Raw genomic sequence first — 26,444 nt, forward strand, 5'->3', positions numbered from 1 at the left:
AAAGCCTTTGGACGTGGGGGTGGGGGCACTCGGGGCTTCTCCCCTAAAGAGAAGAGCCCTTTCCCCTCTCCTGGCAAACAGAGAAATTCTTTGTGCTGACTCATTTTGTTTGCCCCCTTCCGTGACAACCCTGGGATGGGCTCTGCAGGATCAGAGCCCTCGCTCCACCTCAGCTGGCCCTGGACAGCGGCCCTCAGATCCGGGAGCCCCCGCGCCCTGCAGCAGTTGAGCTCTTCGTCACACTTTGGGAAGACAGTTTCCTTGAATTCATTGGTGCCCAGGGACCAGGCAGGTGAGGCGTTGGGAGCCCACATGTAAGAACCAAGGGTGGCAGAGAACGCCCACCCCCCATCGGACCATACCTTGTCACCACGTGTGTACTGGTTCAGGGGACCTTCAAAGCAACCCCCTCTCAGAGGGAAGGGTGATGAGGCTGGGACGGCCCAAAGGAGCCACCTCTGCTTTCAGCATTGCCCACACTCAGCTTAGGAACCTTCCTCCTCCAGGCTGAGGGTCACAGGGAAGAAAAACTGACATTTCACGCGCAGCTCTCCCTAAGGGACAGGAAGGAAAAGGTTGCCCCCTTCCATTCTTTAAAATCTGTAACTTACAGTCTAGCCCTAGTCCTTCATATTCTTAAGAAAGACATAAAGGTCTGACCTGCAAGCATATTGCCTTATGCCATAACCCTGTTTTGAATGTTAGAAACTGAATAGTATATTGGTCTCCTTGCATTTCTTTAATAAAAAGGCTAATTTTGTCCCTCCAAAATGAATATATCACACAGGTATCAGCCTGTGGTAGATTACAGGTCATATTGGCCAAATTTGCTCCTCCTTCCGTTGAGAAATGGAATTTAATCTTTCCTTTGAAACTGGGTTAGCCTTAGTAACATTCTTGACCAAAAGAATGTAATATAAAAATGATCGATTATTTCCCAAACTAAGTCATCAGAATCTTAGCAGTTTTTCCGCAGGTATGGATGGATGAATAAGCAAAATATGGCATATGCATACAATATTATTCAGCCTTAAAAAGGAATGGAATTTTGACATCATATAATGGATGAAACTTGAGGACATTTTGCTAAGTGAAAGAAGCCAGACATGGAAAGACAAATATTGAATGATATATTTAGTTTTATGTATATTTTATATATGTTGGTGTATGTATATATATATATATATATATATATATATATATATATGAAAGAGAGAAAGAAAGGAGTCACTCACTGCCCAGTTGGGAAGAGTGTGGTTAGCCAACATTGACCAGCTGTAAGTGCCTTCAAGTCCTTCCCCTAAGTGTTTGGACTGAGGTCACATTCTTCTCATGGTGTCCCCCAGCCAATAAATTGTTTGAGTCAGTGGTGCAGGTCATTTTCACCCCACACAGAATTCATCTGTCAGGCAGTCTTGCCCCAGAGCTCCTTATTGGGCTAGCAATCGTGGCCTCTGGTGAGGTTATCCGCTTGATGGTACCCCTGCCCGATATTTCTCTCTCACTTTTTCTAAGGAAGTATTACTCTCTGATAAACCTTTTGCACCCCTAACTCAGACTCTACTTCCTGGGGAACTGATCTAGCACAATTTCATTAGAAAGGACTTCCTTGCTCCCCTGCCAATTCTACATAAACTTTAACCCTTGCCCTAATCCCTTTTTTTCTTCCATCCTACAAGTTTATTCTATATGATTATGTTGGTTTTCTTTTTATCTCTTACCACACTTAAAAATAAATTCTTTGTTCATTTATTATTTGTTTCTTTGCCTCTATCCATGATTCTGTAAGCTCTGATAACAGAGGATATTTTCTTGTCCAAATCAGTGAACCTAAATAGTAGAGCACCTGACATTTGCTAGCCCAATCACTCAGTAAATATTTGTTAAATGCATGTTGCCTGAATGAATAGAGTACCTGACTTGCCAAAATTCCTCTTTCATCCTAGGGAGGAACAAAAGCTTTGTAGAAGGAACAGGGGCTTTGAACAGAGGCTTGCATTCAAATTCCTTCCCTGTCCTTGTGTATTAGTTACTTTTGCTGCCTCAGAGAAAAAACAGAGAGGAAAACATGGATTTATTGTTCCACTTCTCTATGCATTCATTGGTTGATTCTTGTACGTGGCCTGACCAGGGATCACACCCACAACCTCAGCTCTTGGGAAGATGCGCCAATCACCTGAGCCACCTCGCCGGGATTCAGTACTTGTTCTTTGAATGCACCTCATCTTACAGATGAAGCAACTGAGACTCAGCTAAGATCACACAGGTGGAGGTGCTGGTTGTCCTTCCATTACCTTTCACTAGGAAACGTTCAGGTGCCCTCTGGCCGCAGGATATCGAGGCTGCGTTGCCCAGTTCCAGAGATCAAAGTTCGCCTAGTCCTGCTTCCCCTGAGCCAAGCAGTTTCTGCACTTGCCCCTTGCAGGGCGATCCGCACCAGCCGGGTTAACCGCCGGCCCCGCCCGCCGCGCGTCCCGAGCAGCTGCGTCGCGGGCGCCGCCTCGCCGCGCCTGCGCAGGCGCCGAGGGGTCGGGTCGGACGCAGAAATGGCGGCCTCCATATTCTGCAGCCGGCTGCTGGCCGCCGCTCCCCTGAGGAGCCGCCCGCCCCGGGGGGCGCTGGGGGCCGCCGCTCAGGTACGGAGCCCGGCCTGCTCTTGCTGGGAGGGCCGGGGGGAGGAGGGGCGAGGCAGGAGAGTCGGCTCCGGTGGGACAGGTGGGGAGGGCTCCGAGGCCCAGCTCAGGGTCACTCCCCGTCGGTGACATTGGCTGACACAGGGCTGCCGGCTCTGCGGGCGGCTCGCCCGGGACTGCGAACAGGCTCTTGTCTGCGTCGCTTGGTTCCCGCCCTCATCCGTGAGGAGCTTGGCAACCTGGCTGCTGCTGCGCCCCCAGGTTCGAGGGGGCGGCGGGGAGCCGGGGTGGGGTTCGAGGGCAGGTGCGGGGGTCGGGCGGCTCCTTCTGCTCTTCCCGGCCCTCGCGGCCCGCGTTGGGGACGGGGACGTGCCCTTCAAGTGCACTTGCTGTTCCTGGGGAGCTGTCGGACGGAGGTGGGGACCCGCGGGGCGTGCTGGCTGGGCTTTCCTCGGGCGAGTCTGGGAAGTTCGCTCCTTCCCTCCCCCCCTCCCCTGAGCCGTCGTGTCCTGCTGTGTCTTTGCCATCGTGTCGGCAGTAAGATGATGTTTGCCAGGCTACCCGCTGGGGAAGTGAGAACGTAATCTTTTGGGTCCCTTCATTTTGGGGCAGACGATAGCGTCATGGCCACAGGTTTGGTTTGGTTTGGTTTGGTGTTTTGCGTGTTTCCGTGTGCCTGGGATGTGCTAAGCATTTTGCGTGGAGTCTCTTCCCAGGCTTTTCAGCAGCTGCAAAGGGAGGCCTTCGCATCCGCGCCACCAATGAGGAAGCTGTTGCCACGAGATCGAGTAATTGGGGATGGACGGGGAATAGGTACAGTCAGGGCTTAGGTGTAATTCCAGAACTAGGTAGGTAAGGTCAGAGCTTAGGTGTAATTCCAGAACTGTTTGGCTCCAAAGCTTGCGCGCTTGAATCTGCTCTACAGTTTTTTCCAGGATGTGAGAGTGGGCCGATTCTTTTCAACATTGATACATTGAAACCTGTGGAAGGGCGTGGTTGGCTTTGTAAGAAGTAACTCCTCAGACGGGCCGTAAAGGAGTTCACTTTGACCATTGTTTTTTCTTTTAAAAGCGGTTCCTACTTTCAACCTAGAGGTGGTGATTTTCGCGACTTTGCTCTCTAGTAGGACTCGCACCGTATGAATTGTAAAGGGCACTGTCTAGTTTTTAGAATGTGATTTCATCGTAATCATAATCATCATCCTTGTGGAAATTACTTTGTAAGCCTTTATGTCTCCTTCTTCTACCCTCACATCAAGTAAAGTGGCTTTAGAGCTTGAAAGGACCTTGGTAGTCTCTCCCCTTGCTTTTGTAGATGAGGACCTGGAAGTGCAGGGTCCTAGGAAACTTTTTCAAGGTCACACATTGAATTTGGTAGGAAGGGATTATCAAAATACTTAAGATTTAAGATGACGGTATAAAAGCTATCAGCAGTATCCTATGTGTACTCCTAATTCTCTGTAAATGTAAGTATTTGAAAGAAACCATACAAATACACAGAAGTCTCCCCTTCTCCGTGGGGATACATTCAAAGACTCTCGGTGGATGCCTGAAAGCACAGATAGCACCAAACCCTTAGATGTATTGTTTTTCCCTATACACACATTCCTGAAATAAAGTTAATTTATAACATAGGCACAGTAAGATTAACTGTAGTAGAACAATGATCATACTATACTTACGAGCAGTTAGGAGCGGTTTGGGCCATTGCTAGGTAAAATAAGGGTGGCCGGAACACAAGTGCTGCGATACCATGACAGTCGACCCGCCAACCAAGGCGGCTGCTGAGTGACCAGCAGGCGGGCAGTGCGGACAGTGTGGACGTTCCCCACAAGGGGTGATTCTCGCCCCAGGCTGGATGGAGCGGGACAGCATGGGATTGCATCCTGCTGCTCCGCGTGGGGAGCAGTTTAACACTGAACGGATTGTTTATTTCTGGAATTCGCCACAATACGTTCAGACTGAGCTTGCCCTCTTAGTTTCTCCCTGACACGGCAGAGCGCGACACCGCCATGGAGAAGGGGGGGCTGCTGTGCCCGGGAAGGGGATTACTTAGGAGGAGCGCCTGAAAGAGGACAAGGCCGATCACCGTCCCGAAAAAGAGCCTCACGGGGGAAATCTGCAGGGAGGTGGACTGGGGCCAGCGCCCTTGGGGGAGCGAAGAGGAGGGAGGAAGCTCGACTGCAGCGCGGCGGCAGGGGCCTCTGCTGGCCCTGTGGGAGATCTGCGGCCCCGCCAATCTGAGTTGTCACAACTGGGGCGAGGCACCAGACCTTCCCACCCCTCCCTGAGTCCCCATGGACCAGCGATGGGATGCAGGCTGGCAGTGTGAAGGAGGCATGGCTTTGGGCGAGGATGTTCCAGCGACAGGACTCCGCTGAGGGCTGCCGTAGCCCGCACTCCGGGCAGCTGGGGTGGTGACGGCAACGTCGTGTGCAGGCTTCGGAGGCTGGCTCGGATGAAAGAGTAATGGGGCCAGATTATTTGGTTTTCACACGCCTACTCCCAGGCAGTTTGTGGGGGAGTGGTGGAGAGCAGAGAGTGGGAAGGATTTTTAGTTTGTTGGGAAAGATAAGATCTGCTGAATTTGGCCTTGTGGTAGAAATGCTCTGTAGCTCATTTGAGATAAGGTAGTAAAGCTCAAATTAAAGATAAGGAAATAGGAGGAGGAATCAAAAGAAATGATGAGGAAATAGGTAAAACTGCAAGGGTAACATTTGATATTTATGTGGCAGATTAGCTTTTAGTTTTATGTTGTAATTTAGGAACTGTGAATGTTACTTTTTATTGAGCCTAATAGGTTTATTACAGTTATGAAGAACCAACTACTCTATAGAAACAAAGTATTTTGAGGACTCTGGCCAAGATGGAGGCATGGGTAGATACACTTTGCCTCCTCCCACAACCAAAAGAAAGACAACAACACATTTAAAAACAAAAAATAACCAGAACTGCCGGAAAATCAAATTGAATGGAAGTCCGACAACCAGGAAGCTAAAGAGGAAACATTCACCCAGACCGGTAGAAGGTGCAGAGAGGACCAGGTGGGCGAGGCAGTAGCTGGTGGTCTGGGCAGTCCCACATTTGAGTGTCGATAAACCTGGAGGAACAGCCAGGGAGCGAGACAGACCGCACAATCCAGGTCCAGTGCAGGAAAAGAAAGCCTCAAACCCTCTGGAGGTAAAAAGCCTGTGGGGCTTGCGGCAGTGGGAGAAACTCCCAGCCTCGCAGGAGAGTTTGTTGGAGAGACCCACAGGGTCCTAGAACATTCACAAACCCACCCACCCAGGAATCAGTGTTAGAAGGGCCCGATTCGCTTGTGGGTAGCGGGGGAAGTGACTGAAAGCTGGCAAGAGCCAAGTAAGTGGCATTGTTCCCTCTCGGACCCCTCCCCCACAAACAGAGTCACAACACAGCAACCTGGGTTGCCCTGCCTTGGCAGATACCTACGGCTCCCTCCCTTGCAATGTAGCGTGCACTCTGACAAAGAAACGTGGCCCAAATGAAAGAACAGATCAAAGCCCCAAAAATAGAACTAAGTGACAAAGAGATAGGCAATCTATCAGATGCACAGTTCAAGATTCTGGTAATCAGCATGCTCGCAGAAATGATTGAGTATGGTCGCAAAGTGGAGGAAAAAGTGAAGGCTATGCAAAGCGAATGAAGGAAAAATATACAGGGAACCAACAGTAAAGGGAAGGAAACCGGGACTCAAAGCAACAATTTGGAGCAGAAGGAAGAAATAAACATTCAGGCAGAACAGAATGAAGGAATAAGAGTTCAAAAAAATGAGGAGAGGCTTAGGAACTTCTGGGTCAACTTTAAACATCCCAACATCCAAATCATAGGAGTGCCAGAAGGAGAGGAGGAAGGGCAAGAAATTGAAAACTTACTTGAAAAAATAATGAAGGAGAACTTCCCCATTCTGGCGAAGAAATAGACTTCCAGGAGATCCAGGAAGCTCAGAGAGTCCCAAAGAAATTGGACCCAAAGAAGCACACAACTAAGGCACATCATAAGTACGTTACCCAAATTAAAGATAAGGAGAGAATCTTAAAAGCAGCAAGAGAAAAGGAGACAGTTACCTACAAAGGAGTTCTCATAAGACAATCAGCTGATTTCTCCAAAGAAACCGTGCGGGGAAGAGGGGCTGGAAAGAAGTATTCAAAGTCCTGAAAGTCAAGGACCTGCATCCAAGATTCCTCTACCCAGCAGAGCTCTCCTTTAGAATGGAAGGGCAGATAGAGTGCTTCCCAGACAAGGTCAAGTTAAATGAGTTAATCATCACCAGCCCTTATTACGTGAAATGGTAATGGGGCCTATCTAAGTAAAAGAAGATCAAAAACTATGAACAGTAAAATGACAACGAACTCACAATTATCAACACCTGAACCTAAAAGAAAAACAAACTAAGCAAACAACTAGAACAGGAACAGAATCACAGAAATGGAGATCAGAGGGGAGGGGGAAGGGGGGAAATGGGAGAAAAGTGCAGGGACTAAGAAGCGTAATTAGTAGGTACAAAATAGACAGGGGGAAGTTAAGAATAGTCTAGGAAATGGCGAAGCCAAAGATCTTATATGTACAACCTGTGGACATGAACTAAGGCGGGGGGCACGCTGGTTAGGGGGCGGTGCAGAGGGGGAGAAAGGGGATAAAAAAATGGGACAACTGTAATAGCATAATCAATAAAATATATGTATATTTATAAGAAAAGTAATAATTGGTAGTTACAGAATAATCATGGGGATGTGTAAAGTACAGCATAGGAAACAGAATAGCCAAAGAACTTATGTGCGTGACCCATGGACATGGACAAGTTGTGGGGACTGCCTGAGGGAGTGGAGGGGGGCAAAGGGGGAAAAATTGGGACAACTGTAATAGCATAATCAATAAAATTTTTAAAAAAGGAACAAAGAAGGTGTTTTTAATAAGAATGACTATCATATGTAAATATATCCCCAATTTCTTTAGGTTCTGGGAAGCTCTGGACTGTTCAACAGCCATGGACTCCAAGTGCAGCAGCAGCAGCAGAGGAACCTTTCCCTACACGAGTACATGAGCATGGAGCTGCTGCAAGAAGCGGGAGTCGCCATTCCCAAGGGACACGTGGCCAAGTCCCCAGACGAAGCTTATGCCATTGCCAAAAAATTAGGTACTGGATTAAAAAGCTCATGCCACTTTGACATGGCAACTCTGAGAAGATGTGAACTTTAGTTTTGGTTTAATAACAACTTTTAGTTTTCATTTTATTAATAAAGTTAAAAAGTAAATTTTGTTTACTTAGAAGGCAAAACTTTATGATTGTTGACATTCTAAAATTATTATGAGATTATGAGCTCTGATAGCGCTAGTAACTTAAGAATCACAGTGGCATGAGGAAGCTGAAGTCCTATTTATAGTTGGACTATGATGGATTGAGAAGGAAATTATATTTACTACTCCATAGTTTATTTTTTTCTTATTTTTAAGAGGTTTTATTTTTTATTTATTTTTAGAGAGAGGAAAAGGGAGGGAAAATGAGGAAGGGAAACAATGTGGTTGCCTCTGGTGTGCCCCCAACTGGGGACCTGGCCCGCAACCCAGGCCTATGCCCTGACCGGGAATGGAACCGGTGACCCTTTGGTTCACAGGCCGGCTCTCAATCCACTGAGCCACACCAGCCAGGGCATATTGTTCCATAGCTTAAAAGTGTGGCTGCTGTGATGATTTTTCAGAGAATTGGTGAAAGACAGTCTTAGCTGTTTATGCAATTGTGAAGAGAGGGCCAATATCTCCCCACGCCCAGTGTTTTTGATGTAAAAATATATGGAGCCAAGGGGAGAAAAGAAAGTTGAGTGCTAGAATGTACGCTCTATAAGAACAGGGTTTCCTTGTCTAATTTTGTTCACCGATATCTCCCAAACTCATAGAGTAAGAGTGCCTGACACTTAGGTAACCAGTAAATATTAATAGTTATCAAATGAATAAAGTATTTACCTATGTTTATTAGTAGGTTATTTAATTAATAACAAATCTTAATGGCTTTTGCTAATTTGAATTTAATCTCTTAATTAAAACATAAATTTTGACTTTAGAAAACAAGCTTCAGTTTCATTTTTAATGATTTAATGCAAGAACTTAATAATAAGTAATATATTGGCTATGTAGTATGTTTTCTTTTTCAGCAGCACTTAAAACTCCACCAATATCTTTGTGGGTTAGCACAGTTAATTGCTCTTGTATGTACCATTGATTATATGGCTTTAAATGTACTTTGGTGAAGACTATTTTATTAATTTTTCAAGAAAGATATGGCACATTTTAAAATGTTTCAAAAAATTCAAAGTTTCATCTGTGTTTGTACTTACTTGTTTCTAGAATGGGCTTTTCTTTCAAAAATGAGGGCATGTGCACATCCATAAAGTTGGTACATGTTATAAACTGTTTTTAAATGTGGTAGTCATGACTTCCTTGATTCGGTGGCATGATTTTTCATTTGTAGTTTTTTTGTTGTTGTTAATCAGAGTGCAAGCAAACTTCTTTTTATGTAACAAAAGCCTTTTTATGTTCATACTAATATTGGTGAAATTTTTGTTAATTACTGATGATCTGCAGTTTGAACTCGTATATGGTAAAAGATGCACCTCATTGTTATGTTTGAAGCACCATATATGAGTCTCTTCAGGGTCAAGGCTGAAAGAAAACTCATGATCCTACTCTATGTTTCTATATTCTTGCCAAGGCTACTTTTTAATAACTACCTTGGGATTCAGTCTTACAGATATGACATAAATGTTAATTTCTAATGAAGACCTACTAAGAAAGAAGGAACACTTGGAAATGTAATCGAGAAAGTATAAGTTTTTTTCATTCGATCCTTGTGTCCTTAAGGATGAATTTCCAACCCTTTGACTTTCTTTTTTTTTAAATTTTTGTTAGTTTAATCTCTTGAGTGATATTTTGTTTGTTTGTTTGTTTGCTTGCCAGTTCTTTCCTTCGTAATAATGTTGGATGTTTTCCAACCCAATAATATTAATAGGGCCTGATTTATATATAATGAAGCCAGTAAAAGCTATTTCTTTTTCTATTTTCAAATTTTATAATTATTATAACTTTTTTTAAAAAATTTTCTATACATTTCCTCATTTAGTCTTATTTCACTGTTTTATTAGGAAAAAAATAATTTGTAGAACTTTAATAAAATGAGTAGGATTTATTAGCCAATTTTTTGAGTTCTTTACTCTTTGTAAAACCTTTAATGATTCTTAGCTATGGAAGAAAGAAGAGCTGTGTTTAAGTGTAACAAAACTGTGATTATTCCTGGCTGGTTCTCCAGGACCAGGACTTACAAGGAGGAGGGAGCGCGGGGGACAGCTCTGCTTTTGAGCCCCGTGGGCAGACAGCACCTAGTTTGTCTGCAGAGTGCGTTCTTGCTGAGGAGCACTACGGACGGTGACTATAGAGGGCTTAGTGACGAAAGAGGGACCTGCCTGTACATCCAGAGGAACAGAAATGCTACTTTTTAAAGGATATGCTTAGCACCAACTGTGAAGACATTGACAGTTTTTCTGTTTTGCAGCCAGTCATTGATATCATAAGATACTGATTATGGGATTTAGTTGTACGAGGTATGGTATGAGGTACCTTAGAATTGTACCTGGTGTGTCCATCAAACTAGCAAGTCCCAATACTGATTTTGGCTGCCTCGGGGTGATTTTGCTTCTTGAATTACTGCAAAAGTCATAAAATGCTAATGCGCATTTCTTAAAAACGGAAGCCGCCGACATTCTCGGGGGCGCGCATCGCAGGTGCCACAAACTGCTGCTGCGCCTCGGCCCTGCCGGTCAAGGGAGAAGCTGAGCCGCACAGCTGGGGACTTCTTTTGCAGCAAGTCATCAATATCATAAGATATTGATTATGGGATTTAGTTGCACAAGGTGTGGCACCTCCTTTTTGATGACTGACTGCTTTTTTCTCTCGCCACTTTGGAGATTCACTCTTTATCTTCAACCTTTGGCATTTTAATGATGACGTGTGTTGGTGCGGTCTCCTTGGGTTTACCTTGTTGGGTCTCTGTGCTTCCTGGGCTTATGTGTCTGTTGACTTCTCCAGGTGAGGGACGTTTTCTGTCGTCATTTCTTCACACAGGTTTTCAGTCCCTGTCTCTCTTCTCCTGGTATGCCTGTGATGCGAAGGCTGTGATGCTCGATGTTGTCCCAGAGGCCCCTTAAACTAACCTCTATTTGGGGGATTCTTTTTTTCCCTGTTCTGATTGGGTGTTTTCTGTTACGTTGTCTTCCAAATCACTGATTTGATCCTCTGCTTCATATAGTCTACCGCTGATTCCTTCGGATAAATTCTTCATTCACTTACTGTATTCCCAATTTTTGACCGGTTCTTTTTTATGTTTTCCATCTCCATTTTTATGTTTCCTAGATCTTTGTCAAAGCTCTCATTGAGGTATCTACTTCTCCCAAGTACGTTGACCATCCTTATGACCACTATTTCGAACTTTGTATCTGGTAGATTGCTTGTCTTGATTTTGTTTAGTTTTAGTTCTTCTTCTGGAGTTTTGTTCTGTTTTTTTCTTTTTGGGACACGTTTCTGTCTCCTCATTGTGGCTTCCTCCCTGTGTTTGTTTCTGGGCATTAGGTAGAACTGCTACGTCTTCCTGTCCTGCAGAGTGGCCTTACGTGGCAGGTGTCCTGTAGGGTCCAGTGACACCATCTCCCCGATCGCCTGGGCAGGGCGCTCTGGGGTGCCCCCTGCCGCGGAGCCTGGAGCGCTGTGGGAGGGTCAGCGGGCTGGATTGACCCTCGGGCTCACTGGCTGTGAGGACTGCCCGGGACTGTAATGGACGAGCTGTTTGGGGCTCTGGAGTCTGCCGCGTCCACCCCATGGGTGTTGCTCGTGGAGCTAATTGGGTGGTGCTCCGGGTGCTTGAGTTTGTCCTGCGGCCTCCTGGCAGAGGGGTTCTAATGTAGCCCGAGGTCAGCCACTGCCTGTGCCTGGCTCAGGGGCACCCGGCATGAGCTAGAAAGTGATGTGCAGGTGACTGTCACTTGTCCTTGGGGATACCGGGAGGAGGCTAAGCTGCCAACCAAGGCCACTGACCATGAATGTGGCCTTCCCGCCGCTTTGGGAGAGGTCCGAGGCACACCAAGGCCAGTCGCTGGGAACGTTGGAGCGGCATTAGGCTTGCGGTGGAGTGGAGACAGGCGTCTGTGTGGGAGCCACTGGGGCAGGCCCGCAGGTGGGGCCGGTTTTACCCAGGGGAGGCCGGATTGGGCTCCTGTCTGCATGCGGGCTGGCTGCGGAAGGACTTAGCACAGGAACCCGGGTCTGTCGGCACTTCCGTGTGGGAGGAAGCTGCGCCTCCAGCCCTGACCGTTAGGCCGACAGTTCAGCTCCCACCCGGCGCTTTTTCAGCCGCCGCCCAGCGCTGGGGCTCAGAGCGACAGAGGCCGTAGGTAAGTCCTCGTCGTGCGCACAGACGCGCTGTGCGGCTCACCTGGACTCCAGCAGCCCTTCCTGGAGCCCTGGGGGGCTGGGGGGGGGTTTGACGAGAATAAAAATGTAATAAAACTAACCGAAGATGGCAGGACAGGTTCTTTTGCTCACTGTTGTAGCCACAGCTCCAGCACAGTGTCCTGTACGTGTACGGGGATGTAACTGTTGAATGAAACAATGGAATGGAATAAAATCTTTGTTTCAATCAGTTGTCCGTAGACTTATGTTCTAATCCTTCTCTGCATGTTGAGAGTTTATGAGCCTGTGTATTTATTTATTTTTATATTTATATTATAGTATATTATATTTTAAATTTTTGGCCTTGTGAAGGGCTTTTTAGAAGCAACTTCCTGCAGCATGACGTCTGCCTTTAAGGAGTTCATACTTCTAAAGAAAGGAAGCTGATACTTTGGAGGACGAGCCTTCTGTCTTGTAAAATGTTTTTGGAAAGTGTTAACTTCCTAGTTTAATGAATAGGAATGCTTCAATTTAGCCCTGCAAAGGACCTATTTAACTCTTGTCCATTTTTACATTACGCTTACAACTGCTTGAATTATAGTTATTATCCTCTTTGAATATAAATGAATATCTCTGAAGTACCAGAAAACCATACGTTGGCAAGTAACCAGGAACAGGGAGAATGGCTCGTGGCTGCTGCCGTAGTTTGGGTGTGTACTTGCTAAATGGCCTTAGTCCTTTAGGCTCTCTCGTCGTCTTAAGAAAATTTTTGTTAGTTTTAAGGAAGTGTCTAAGTTTTTTTCTAATCTTGATCTAATATTTAGTTGTTACACTTGGGAACAGTGGGGACTATGGCAGAGTGACAAAGGTCCGTCTTGTGTAAAGGCACTTACAATCAGCTCTAATTTCAGGGCCAATATTTGCAGTTCTGAGTTTTCTTAAGAGCATGGGAAATCAGTAAGGGTTCTCTCCGTTTTTAAATACATATTTTTTTATTGAACATTACGTGCTAGGAGTCCTCCCAGGAGCTTATAAATATCAACGGACACAACAAAGATTCTACACTTCTGAAGCCTATGTTCTAATGGAGGAGCAGAACAGTAAACATGAGAAAGCATGTATTACATTTGAAAGCGTTGACTTCTGTGGAGAAAACAGTAGAGCGGGGTGGGGACGGTCACGGGTGCATCTGGTAGGGTGATCAGGGTAAGCCTCTTGGACAGCGGGAGACTTAAAACACTTGAGGGGTGGGCGTGACGACCTTTCCAAATGGACACCTGGTTAACGAGGGGTACGGCCAGCAGGGAGCGCTCGAGCCCCGTCCTGCGGGCAGGAGCACTCCCGGCGCAGTGCAGGCTGGTGCGCGGCGCGGGAGGCACAGCGGGGTCGGCGCGGGGGCCTGTCCGGGGCCTCGTAGGGGCCCCAGCGCGGAGTGAAGGGGCCCTTCAGTACCAGGTTTTCAGTAGAGAAGTGAGGTGCTTGTTCGGGCTGCTGCTTTGAGAACGTTCTGTCCAGGAGAAGGGTGATCTAGGTGAGATGCAACGGTGGCTGGGACCAGGGTCCAAACTAGAGAGGATTGGAGTGGTCAAGGTTCTAGATAGATTTTGAAGGCAGAACCAAGTATCATTTCCTGACTGAATGGATGTGGGGTGTGAGAAAGAGTCTATATGTTTTTTAAACAAAAACAACCCCCCCCACCCCCCACCTTTCTGAGTCATAGAGACATTTTCAATGTGGACCCATTCACATCATTAATTTTCTAAACATTCTTCTGTAATAAGTTTTTAAATCCTCACCTGAGGATATGTTTATTGATTTGAGAGAGAAAAAGAGGAACATCGACATTAGAGAAAAACAGCAATCAGTTGCCTCCCATATGCACCCCACCCAGGGATTGAACCCGAAACCTAGTTAAGCTCCCTGCCTGGGGATCGAACCCGCAACCTGTCATTGCACAGGACGATGCGCCAACCAACTGAGCCACCGCGCCAGGGCTGTAATAATTGTTTTAAATGTAAACTTTAGGTCATTTCTTATCTGTTTGGTCACAAACTGCACTTGCTACCTCCTTGAGTAGGCGGGGGTCCCCTCATTTTGCTTGGCAGTGCATTATGGGATGACTTTCCCATCCTCAGCCTGTTCAGACGCACGTTGATGGAGTACGACCCAGGGACTGCTTTGTGCTAGGGATGCAACAAATACGGCCGTGCACTGAACCTCCAGCACAAAGGTTAATTGTTTGCTGTAGTGTGATAGGGCCGTTGCGCTGCTTGTGCGGGTAAAATTCCGAGGAGCCCACGGAGCGGGCCCCGGAGCCCTGCCTCTGGCGGAGACCGAGAGGCCCTCTACGAGGTGTTGCCCTGGGAAATGAGTGATGGGCCGCAGCTAGGCCAGACAGCGAGTTTGCTGATTTTTCTCCAACAGGTTGGGAAGGGGAGGAGGAGCAGTCAGTCTGTCAAAGAAGAAACATTCAGAGTATATAGCAAAGAGTGTTTTTACACTTTATAAACATAAGATTCTGGAATCTTTTGATAGACATACCTCCGCTTCTGCTAGTACTCACCACAGTGCCGCTCACAGATGTATATTCATGGGCTTCCTGTTGGCAGGACCATGTAAGCGGTGTGAACAGTGTAAACAGGTGTGGGTGCCGGCCCTTTCTCCTGAGGCCGCGGGGCACTTCTGCTCAGTGGAGCCTTCTGACTCCGGCTTTCACGGGGGAGCCAGTTTACGTGGGCCTAGAAAAGGAGGGGCCTGTTAGGAAGGCGTTTGGGTCTCCATTTTGTACTTCTAATACCTTCCAAAGTACTAGATACTTAAAGTTTCAAGGAAAGGTAAAATTACTTTCAGTATGCTTTAAAAATGGTTTAATACGAGTGGCTAATTTCATAATGTGGTGGATCTTTAGATGGTGAATGATTTAAGTGTTCTAGCGTTGAAAATCTGCATACATGGAATGCCTTATTTTTTGACATTGCAGATAAATGAGACTTTACATTTAATAACACCACTTAATATGTATGCTTAAATAACAAAGTATTATGTCTTGCATGCTTCCCCATGCTTATCTAATAAAAGTGTTTTTCTTCTAGGTTCAAAAGATGTTGTGATAAAGGCACAGGTTTTAGCTGGTGGTAGAGGAAAAGGAACATTTGAAAGTGGCCTCAAAGGAGGAGTGAAGATAGTTTTTTCGTAAGTCATGTTTTTAAAGAAAAATCATCATTATTAAAGAAAATCATACATTGTAAAAGATTCTCCTCCTTATTGAATTGATGAACATACTGAAATTTAAATACTAGATGAAATAAGATTTTGGCTATCATATGCTTTTGTTTTTCTCATTTGGAGGAAAAAGAATTTGAGTTCTTTTTCTTATTTCAGTCCAGAAGAAGCAAAAGCTGTGTCCTCACAAATGATTGGGAAAAAGTTGTTTACCAAGCAAACGGGAGAAAAGGGCAGAATTTGCAATCAAGTGTTGGTTTGTGAGCGAAGATACCCCAGGAGGGAGTACTACTTTGCAATAACGATGGAAAGGTCGTTTCAAGTGAGTAATCGTAGTCATGACATATATAGGATGATTCTAACACATTCCGTTTTAAAAATCGATCATTCGTTTTGTTTGTATTTGTCGTAAGCTTTTAAAAGCATATGTGTCATTTAAAAAAATAGCATGGCTAATGCCCTAACATTTAATATATAATATTGTGGTTTAAAAAAGGCTATATATAGGCATAACCCTGCTGAAATAAAATGCACAGGATTTCTAAATTGTTGATTTTAGAAATCAACAATTAGCAACTTAAATGATCTCTAGATTCCATAGACTGAGAAAATAATTTCTAGCAGAATAAAATATCCTAATGAAAGAGCAAGAACCTGAACCCAGTAAGAGAATGTGTATATCCCTGGCTTCATCTTTTTCTTTTTCAACCTGTTGGTATTTTTTATAGTCTGGGGTTTCACTAGAGGAATGGGTGCTTGGTAAGTTGAAAGGTAACGTTCACTAACAAACAACATGATCCCAAGTAGCATGATCCCAAGTAGTTCCGCTTTCTCTTCATGGGACCTGAAATGCCAGCAGTGACTTTAAGGTATCAGGTGAAGAGAAAGTCTCTTTATAGACCTGGTGCTTAGAGAGAGCATTGGTAATTCATCATTTTATACTGTAGGTGTTTGGCTGTTTGCGTGCATTGGTTAAGTTTCATGAGCTGAGTCTATGTAGTAACTAGCTTGTCTTGAGTAAGCTGAGTATATATTGGGAGACCCTGCTAAGGATTTGCTGTGAGGAAAATTTTAGTGGTCATAGTAGTGGTCTTATATAAAAAAGCTTTTTAAAAAATTGCTATTGTTTTTTTTTATATTGTGATTTTTGTCCCTGTGGTTAAGTCTTCTAGTAACGTCTGGATGATATTTTAAATTGTCTTTGTAACTTTTAAATTTCATAAAAAAGTACCATATTTTGCTGTGTACAACGTGTAACTTTTTGTTCAAATTTTTGAGGGGAAAACAAGGATGCGCATGATACAGGGATATAACGATGACATACCCTGGGTATAATAACGGGGCGTGATCATCCCTTGTGTAACGCACACAACTCTGTGGCCGCGCGTTATACATGGCAAAACGCGGTATGCCTTAAGGTGACACTAGATGGTAGTAAAAGCCCACTCAGGGTACAAGATAAAAAGCTCTGATGTCTTCACCCCTATAAGTTTCTCTGTATGGTAGAATTTAGTTTTGTAAGTTATTCTAGAAATCCCATGATAACATTTGCAAAATTATATTTTTACAAATTCACTTATTTTCACTGTATTTTTTCTTTTCATTGATATGATATGTCACCATCTATCATTTGGTTAGTTACTATGTTTTTACTCTTTGTTATAGCCAGAAACAAAATATGTATGCCCGAACAATTTGAGATAGGAGCCCCATAGCGTTGTACGTTCAGAGTAGCTCGTGGTGATTGGAATAACTATAGCAAGCTGCAGATGCATTATTAAAGATATTATGAGGCACTAAATGGATTTTATTTAAGATACATTAATAGAGCATTAGGGAAAAGGATGAAATTTGAGTTCATTTTAAGAATGCAAAAGATTCCCCTCTGAAATAATCAGAGAACTCTTTCAGCCTCATTATGGAAAAAATGTTTTTATTTCATTTGCAAAAGTAATGCATAGTTATAATAATTCAGAATAAAAATTTGATAGTACTAATAAAACCATTTGGGCAAAGACATTATAATGCTCTTTGATGCTATCACATTAGGCCACTGTGGAGTTGGTTGGTGTTGCTTTTGGGGATATAGTGAATTTTTTTAGAATCGCTGTAGACAGGTCCCTACTAAACAACAAAATAATCAGTCAGCTCCGCCCAGATTGCGCAGTCGGTTAGAGCATCATCCTCAAATGCCCAGGTTGCGGGTTCAATCCCCAGTCAGGGCACATGCAAAAATCAACCCATGAACACATAACCAAGTGGAACAACAAATCAAGGTTCCTCTCTCTCCTCTCTCCCCCTTCCTCTCCCTCTAAAATCAATTTAAAAATTAAAAAAAAAATCAGTCAAGTATTTATGAAAAGAAAAGCGCATTTGGATTGAAATCAAGTCCTTTGTACGAGAGCTGACTGATGATTGGAAACTGCTTGTGTTGCCCGCCTGTTTGCAGAGCTGAGCCGCGGGCTTCTGCAGTGGGTGCTCCGCTCTGGGGTCTGGGCGGTACTGCCCGCGGGCCGGTGCTCTGTGAAAGTCAGATCTCCTAACATTTGCCCAGTGCCTGCTGGGCACTTTTGGGCTGAGACAAATCTAATTTAACAGGTCACTTTTGCTACTTTATTTTTCTAGTAAAACATCATAATCTGCTGTAAACGAGTGGTACTATGTCAGCTTTTTAATTTCCTGAAATAGATGTTAAACATGTTAGGATCTTCATTAAGTGGCCTCCTTGTCATGGAACCTGTAAAGCTCGGCCCAGCTCTGGGCACTTAGCGTCAGCCACAGGTTAAGGGCAAGTCCTCCTCCGGAGTGTCCTTGTCAGGCACTGACGTCGAGTTTGGGGGGTTCCTAGTGTCCGCTCGGGTCCCAGGATTTGCTAGAAAGGCTAACAGGACTGAGGAACGCGCTCTACCTGCGATTGCACGTGCACCGTCGCCAAGGGACACGGAGGGCGAGGTCTGGAGGGCCCCCTGCTGAAAGCTTCTGTTGTCCTCAGGGTTGTGTCACCCTCCTGGCCTGTTGATAGGCGATGGCAGGTAGAAAATTGCCCACCACGGAAGTACGAGAAGAACAGGGTATTGGGTGAGGGAAAAAGAGGGGACCTTTGATGTGAACTGGCAGAGAACGCGGCTGAATTGTGTTTTGTGGGATGTAGAGGGCTTGGGAGGGATCCTACTTAGCTGAAGAGATTGCTCAGCACGGTATTAAAGGAAGAACGTAGTTCCTCCCGACTGCTTTTCAGGAAATTTGAAGAGAGAAATGAGTTGAAAAAAGGGAGAGGAATCAGCACTTCAGGGTTTGGAAAATTATCAGCCTGTCTGTGCAATAGACCCCCCACTCCCGCGCACCCCCGACACCTCCCGTCCCTGCAGTTTCAGGTACCCACGCTCATCTACACTCTGAAGGTAGCAAATGGAAAATTCCAGAAATAAACAGTTCGTTGGATTAAACTGTGCTTTTCTGAGCAGCGGGGGGAAAATCTCGTGCTGCCCTGCCCTGTGCTGCAGGGGACACCAGCCATCGCCCACCTGGTAGTCACTTAATAGCCGTCTCGATCACCAGACCGACCGCCGCGGGTGTCGTGCTGCTTGTGTGCAAGGCCCCTCACTTTGCTTCCTGGTGGCTCTAAGGGCAGGAGCGCCGACGCTGGCAGCGTGGTCATGCCAGAGCGAGGCCGAAAGGGCTTCCTTTAGGGAGCAGCGGGCGTGTGCAGGGAGAAAGCCGTAGTATTGGATCGGCCGAAAAGCCTGGGAAGTAAAAGACACATTTTTCACTTTCACCAATGACTTTCCTGATTTGCACATTTTGAGTATGTTGACTGTCTCCCACGTGGTATAGTGTTGATCTCAATGAATGTCTTGATTTGATCGCTGTCAACTCCTGCTGGGCAGCCCGACCGAGGAGCATGGTCCAGCGAGAAATCTCCAGCACGAAGCTTCGCAAACCACTTTTGACACATTCAGTCATTTCACAGCGCCTTCTCCTTAACACTGCACAGATCTTTTTTTTCTTTTGCATTTCAGTTACGTTTTTACCTTTCTTGAAATAATAAAGCATAATAATTCTGAAAATGTTGAGTGTTTTCTTCCATCTTTAATACTAAAATGGCTACACAAAAATCCACCAATTTTGATTTTTTAAAAAATGCACTCTATTATGACATTAACAATCTAATGAAATTGTTCTGAATGAAAAATGAAGTGCTGCTGGGGCCGTCTTATGTGAAAAACCAAACTGACTCTTTGGCCATCCCAGTGTATGGGTTCGATACTATCTGTAGTTTTAGGCATCTACTGGGGGACTTGGGATGTATCCCCTGCAAATGAGGGGGTCCAACTGTGCTGCAAAAAATGAGAATGCTCTTTGGAACAGAATGTGCAGGTCGTGGCCAAGCAGCTGTTTGCTGAGGGGACGAGCGTGGACGTGAGGCAGGACCGAGAAGTGGCTGTTGGTTAGGCCGTGCGGTCTGTGCTGCTTTGTGGTCGCCTCCCACGCGAAGCCTTCTCTCCTCCAGAGAGATGTCCGTTCTCAACTCAGTTCCCCATTTTTAAATTGCGTTGATTTTTGGTTGAGTTGTAGTTCTCTATATACACATACTCTGAATGTTAATCTCCTTAAATACATGGTTTGCAGATCTTTTCTCCTACTCTGTAGGTTGCCTTTTCACTCTGCTGATGTTTTTCTTCTGTCGTGTAGAAGTTTTTATTTGGCATAAGTACTGTTTGTCTATTTCTGCTTTTGTCATGTGTGCTTTGTTGTCTTCTCCAAGAAATTATGGCCAAATCCAATGTCCTGAAAACTCTTCCCCTACGCTTTTTTTTAGGAATTTTGTAGTTTTAGGTATTACATTTAGGTCTGTAATCCATTTTAATTTTTGAATACGGTATAAGGTAAGGCCCAACTTCATTATTCTACTTGTGAATATCCAGTATCTCCAACACCATTTGTTGAAGGTGCTGTCCTTTACCCATTGTGTAATCTTTGGTACCTTTGTCTAAGACCATTTGACCTTGCACATGAGGGTTTATCCCTGGGTTCTCTGTTCTTTTCCATTGTTCTATATGTCTGTTTTTATGGCAGAACCATGCTCTTTTGAGTAGTTTTACTGTGGTTTTGTAATATGTTTTGAAATGAAGCAGGAGGCCTCCAGCTTTGTTTTCTTTCTCAAGATTAGTTTGGTTATTCAGGGTCCTTTGAGAATCCATGTGAGTTTTAGGACTTTTTTTTCTATTTTTGCAAAAAAAAAAATTGAAAATAGAAAAAAGATTGTACTGGGGAAAAAAATACCATTAAGATTACAGTATGGATTCCATTGAATTTGTAGCCTGCTTTGGATTGTTTTGGACATTTTAACAAAATTAGGGCTCTCAGTCCATGAACACAGGATGTCTTCTTCAGCTTAATTCAGCTGTGTTTTGTAGTTTTCAGTGTGTAAGTCTGTTATTTCCTTGGTTAGGTTTATTCCTAATAATTTATTTGATGCTATTGTAAATTCATCATTTTCTTAATTTCCTTTTTGGATTTTTTTTTTTTTTTTGGTTAGTGTATAGAAAGCAGTACATTTGTATGTTCATTTTGTATCCTGTAACTTTGTTGAAGCTGATTTTTTTGGGGGGGGTTCTTTAGGGTTTTCTATATACAGATCATGTCATCTGTGAACAGTAATTTTTCTTCTTTCTTTCCTATTTGGATGCCTTTTATTTTTTTTCTAGCCTGTGTTCTCTGGCTAGGACTTCCAATATTACGTTGAATGACGGGGCAAGAGTGGACTGAAATAAGGCAGTTGGAGAAAGACAAGTTCCATGTGATTTCACTTATATGCAGAACCTAATGAACAAAATAAGCTAACAAGCAAAAGAGAGTCAGAGTCGTTGACAGAGAGCAGACTGACAGCTGTTGGCCGTGGAGGCGGGTAGTTATGGGGCTGCGCAGAAAAGGCGAAGGGGTTCAGGAAACAAAACTCACAGGCATGACCGCGGTACAGCGATTACCGGAGCGGGAGGGGGTGGGGGGCAGGTCCGAGAGGGTAGAGGCGGATAAATGGCGATGGAAGGAGACTTGACTTAGCGTGGTGAACACACGACATGCAGGTGATGCATTATAGAATTGTACCCCTGAAACCTATGTAATTTTATTAATTAACGTCATCCCTATAAAGTCAATAAAAAGATGAAAAAATAATATTCAGGTACTGAGAACCATTATCTGTGTAGATGGATGATTGAGAGATCAAATATAAAGATACATAAATAAGAAAAAATTTAAAAATTCAGCCTCAAAAAAGAAAAGTCCCCACTGGACACTAGATGCAAGAAATTACATCATCAGACTCGTAAGTAAATGGAACTGAAGGGACCACAGCGTCATTCAAATAATTTCCTCCTCCTTAGACTGTAGGTTGAGACTAAGATGGGACCAAAATGCTGTTAGAGGATTAGCACCGAGAGGGGCCCTGGGGAGATCCTGACTCTCAGCCCGGTTTTCCCAGATGCACAGCAGGTCGAGTGGGTGCAGCTTCATTTCTGTCTGAAGAATGTCCCCTCTCTCTGTTCATTCTTCTTCTGGTCGGAAACACGGACCAAGCATTGGTCACCTCAAAAAAAAAAAAAAAAAAGAATAATATGTTCATTGCAAAAAAATTTTTTTTTTTGGAAAATAGTGACATAGAAAGTAACAAATGAGTTATCATTTACTGTTCTATTTGCCATATTTTTTATGTGAATAGTGGGTAGGTCCACATTTAAACACACTTAATGTTAAAAATACACGTGGGAATACCCCTTAGTAATATTACTTAACCATTTCCTTGTTTTTGTATATTATTTCTACTTTTGTGCATGAATTAGCAAATATATTCAATATTAGATAATTTTGCCTTAAGGTTTTTCTTCTTGGTTGATTTTAGAGGACTTAAGTTTATTTAATTAGTATTTATATCCTACCTTCTGATATTGTTCATTGCCAGAAATATTCTTTAAGATAGGTCGCTTTTTGTTTTATTGACTTGTAGTTATAAAATCTGGAAGTTTTGTTCATCAGACTGTGCCTTTTAAATACCAGTAGTCTGTTTTTATGATTTTTAAAAGTTCTTTAAACGATACTGTAATGCCTCTTCGGTTCTTTAAAAAATGTGTAGATTCAATTTCACATATACATATTTATATTAACTTACTTGTTATACATTTTGTGTGTATATTAACATTTTTTGTTTCCGCTGTTAGAGTTGTTCCAATTTCCCGCTACTGTCCCCCTGCCCCACCCCCTGCTCCCACAGTCCCCACACTGGTGTTCATGTGCATGGGCGATGCGTACATGTGCTTCGTCTAGTACATGTTTTTAATCTTCCCTCACAGTGAGTCATTGTCTGTCTCTTCCTTTTCACTTCTTTTGTTTCGGTTGAACCTTTATTACAAGGGGCATATTGTATGGGAGGTACTAGGATAGATTCTCAAGGAAATTGTAAAATAGGAATGGGGAGTGGCAGATGCGTAAGTCTGATAGTGTGCACAAATAGGTTTTAAATTTTTATTGATGGGTCCAAAATAAAATCCAGATGTTTTGCCTCTTTTCTCCTGTTAGGGTCCTGTGTTAATAGGAAGTTCTCAAGGCGGCGTCAACATTGAAGACGTTGCTGCAGAGTCTCCTGAAGCCATAGTCAAAGAGCCCATTGATATCGTAGAAGGCATCAAAAAGGAACAAGCCGTCCGGGTATGTTGTGTTCCCCAGAAGCTGTAGCTTTTGGTTAGGGGATTATGACACTTGAAGACGGAAAGTTCACTTTGTACAAGTGTAATGGCCGACAAAACTTAAAAAATATTTTTGAGTGTCAAGGCGTGTTAGTATCTTACTTAAAATGGAAAATTTTGAGAGCATCTATAATATTTTTCTTTATATCCTCCATAAATATTTTAATATGCATCCATACTGGGTATAATTAACAGTAATTCTTAATGTCATTACTTATCCAGTCAAATTCCCTGATTATCTCAAGCTCCTTCTCTTTCGTACTTTGAGTGCGGATCGGAGAGTCTGAGGAAGGCTCTGGGCTTCCTCTGTGTATGCACACGTGTGGTCGAGTCTGTCTACAGTGTCACTGGTTTTCTGCACTGATCGTGTGCGCTTTTTCCTTCCCCTCTGTCTCCCCAACCGCCACCCCAAAGAAGGCAGAGCCCGCATGAAGCTAACGCCCCGGGCGGCCTGCCGCAGTTCCCTGGGGATGCTGGCGGTGCTGCCGTTGCGCAGGTTGCTTAGCTCGGGTATATAACGTAAGCGGCCCATGTTTAAAGGGAAGTTTGAATGTTAAAGTTTGACATTTACATTTGTTAGTGGGAAACCCGTCAGAAGAAGCTTCTGGTGTTGAAGTTCAGCAGAGCAAGATTTGGACTGCACAGAAATTTCAGGGAGATAGAGAGGTTTCCCTGATAACATGCAGCAAGTCCCAAAGGCGACTGAGTGGTAAAGTGTTGGAAGGGGACAGGGACTTGGCTCCGTAGGTAGTTCTGTGAGAGTGATGGCGGGAGAGTTAAATGTAGGTGAGGAAGAAGAGACTCGATTTACAAGAGTACTCCAGGGAGAACTCTGCTGAGGTCATAGCTTTTGAACAATGAACAGAAACTGTACTGAACACAGTGCTTGGCAAATTAATGTCATCCTGGGTCCGGTCAGAGGTCTGCTGGAACTTTCAAATGTTTAAACCCTAAGGAGTGGGTTGTGACCTAGTGAAAATCTTTTAAAATGAAATTGTATTTCATTGCTTAAGATTTTATTTATTTAATTTTAGGGGGCAAGGGAGGGAGAAAGAGCAGGAGAGAAACATTGATCATTACCTCTTGCACACCCCCAGCTGGGGACCTGGCCCACAGCCCAGGCACGTGCCCTGACCAGGAATCAGCCGACGACCTTTAGGGTTTTGGGGACAATGCCCAACCCACTGAGCCACGCTGGTCAGGGCTTCTTCTTATTCTTTATTTGAATTAAGTCTTAACCAAAGATGACATTTCTTAGCTTGATCAATTATTTATTGGTGCTTGACTTCTTGCAAAAATAGCATTCACCCTCGAAGAAGTCCCGATTTTCTGTTACTGAAAGCCGAGCGCGCGGCGGCCTGTGCCGGCAGCTGGAAGAGGGAAGCCCTGTGGCTCCGGGGCTGCGGCCGTGGGGCGCAGGGCGCACAGGCTCGGAGCCTCAGCGCCGTGGCTCAGGGCTGCTCGTGGGCCTCCAAGAACCGGGGGCGCTGGCTCCCCTGTCGAGGGTGGGACCCTCATGGGTGTGTTTTCTCAAAAGCCCCTTAGGTCTGTCCGTCAGAAATCTCCGCCACGGCCGTCAGCTCCTCTCAGGTTAGATGCTTAAAGCCTCTGTCTTTTGGGCCTAGTGTACAGGTGGGGCTAAAGTAGGTTTACGGTTGTGAGTATGCAAAACACAACTTTGCTTGTATTACTACTTACTAATTATTGTATTTTCCATATAAACAACTGTAAACCTACCTTTGGCTCACTCTGCTGATTATGTGCTCAGTGGATTTTTGAATGAGGGAGATAATACTCGTTTGACCGGCTGTGTCCTCCTTGCTTGGTAGTGCTCTCTATAAATTGCCTAAAAGGTAGAAGTAGGGTGACTTCATATTTTGGCTCTCGTTTGGCTATCGGGATCGTCAGCACATCGTTTGTGTCCCCAGTGTATATTCTGAATACAACGTAAACCAGGTTGGCCGCGCAGCTGAGAGGCAGCGCGGAGGCCGAGGGAGGAGCGCTGGACCTGACGGCTGGGCGGGCGGGCGGCCCGTGACTCCTGCCCGCCTCGCAGTGGCGACCGGGGCGCACAGCAGCCTTGTGCGGGGATTCTGGACGACGAGTTTTGTTTGACCCTTTCGTAACAACAGCTGCTACTTCAGTGATGAGTGTTTGACTACAAACAATTTGTGTTTATTTAAATAATAAATTAATGTGTTTTTTACCTACGGTAATTTAATGTGTGACATGCCTGTACTAAAGAGACAAATTGCTTTTAGCTTGCACAGAAGATGGGATTTCCGCCAAATGTTGTGGATTCTGCGGCAGAAAACATGGTGAAGCTTTACAACCTTTTCCTGAAATACGATGCCACCATGGTGGAAATCAATCCCATGGTGGAGGATGCGGATGGCGCTGGTACGGTACCTTCTTTCATCAAACGCTAGCTGCATGTTTATCCACCAACTGTATACTTTACTCAGAAAGTGGGACTCGTAAAAAATGAACTCATTCCTGTGTAGACGCTTGTCTTACAATAAATAGGATGAATGTAAACAAACATTAAAGAGACTCATTAAAGCAAATGCCTTACTATCTTAAATATATATCGAGGTGCACACAGAGGGCTTAGAGTTGCCTTATCCAGTATGGTGGCCACCAGCTGTATGTGGCAGTCAAAATTAATTAAAATGATAGATTAAAATACCACTCAGCCACCCTAGTCATCTTCCAGATGTGCAGGAGCCGCTGTGGGCACCGCAGCCGACAGCGCACAGACCAGCGCCCGGGAGGCCCCTCTGGGCTGCGCTGGATTCCAGGGTCCAGTGTGGCCGGGAGGCAGCGGCTGCAGCTCTGCCGAACAAGCCGTCTTAGCCGCCGCACATTCAGACTCTAGAGACATGGTAGGTCTTTATTTTTAGCCCCTAGAGAAGTACAGTTAGCTTGTCACTTTAACAGCTTTTCTTTTACATGTGTTTAAAAGGCAAGGATTTTGAATTAAAATGTCTTTCATTTAAAATTTGTTTTCATTGTGGAACCCAGGCCTGAGAAACCTGCCCCCTGGGGACTGTACCCAGGGCGCGCAGTGCAGTCTGACGCCTCTGCTGAATGCACCGCACTTACTGTTTCGAGCAGCACATTAATTTTTTTAACATCTCCCTGTACCCTACATTAAAAAATTTTTTTAATGCCAATTAAAAAATACAATACTGAGCCACAATTTAAAAGTCCCAACAAATATCTAAGAATTAATAACATACTTAATAGTCTTTAAGCACAGAGCAGTAAAACTAGAAATGAATGTAAAACATCATCATGTTTTTTTAAGTTTAATGAAAATACTTCATGAGTTAATTAAGAAATCATAATGGAAAAGAGAAAATATTCAGAGCTGAACAAACTGCGAAGTATGTAGC

At 44.3% G+C, this 26,444-nt stretch overlaps 1 protein-coding gene across 1 annotated transcript in view; it reads left to right on the forward strand.

Annotated features, from left to right (window-relative positions):
- Positions 1 to 2,509: 2,509 nt before the first annotated feature.
- Positions 2,510 to 26,444, forward strand: part of SUCLA2 (succinate-CoA ligase ADP-forming subunit beta) — a 32,447-nt gene continuing 8,512 nt past the window's right edge. Inside the window, exons 1-6 of the mRNA XM_054586516.1 lie at positions 2,510 to 2,636; positions 7,607 to 7,787; positions 15,175 to 15,274; positions 15,464 to 15,626; positions 22,880 to 23,008; positions 25,308 to 25,446. Coding sequence (XP_054442491.1) covers positions 2,547 to 2,636; positions 7,607 to 7,787; positions 15,175 to 15,274; positions 15,464 to 15,626; positions 22,880 to 23,008; positions 25,308 to 25,446 — 802 coding nt within the window. The 5' untranslated portion in view covers positions 2,510 to 2,546. The remainder of the gene's footprint in view (positions 2,637 to 7,606; positions 7,788 to 15,174; positions 15,275 to 15,463; positions 15,627 to 22,879; positions 23,009 to 25,307; positions 25,447 to 26,444) is intronic.

Source organism: Pteronotus mesoamericanus, unplaced genomic scaffold (assembly GCF_021234165.1).
Source record: "Pteronotus mesoamericanus isolate MK-2021 breed Mesoamerican mustached bat unplaced genomic scaffold, CSHL_Meso_final contig_94, whole genome shotgun sequence".
Lineage (NCBI taxonomy): Eukaryota > Metazoa > Chordata > Mammalia > Chiroptera > Mormoopidae > Pteronotus > Pteronotus mesoamericanus.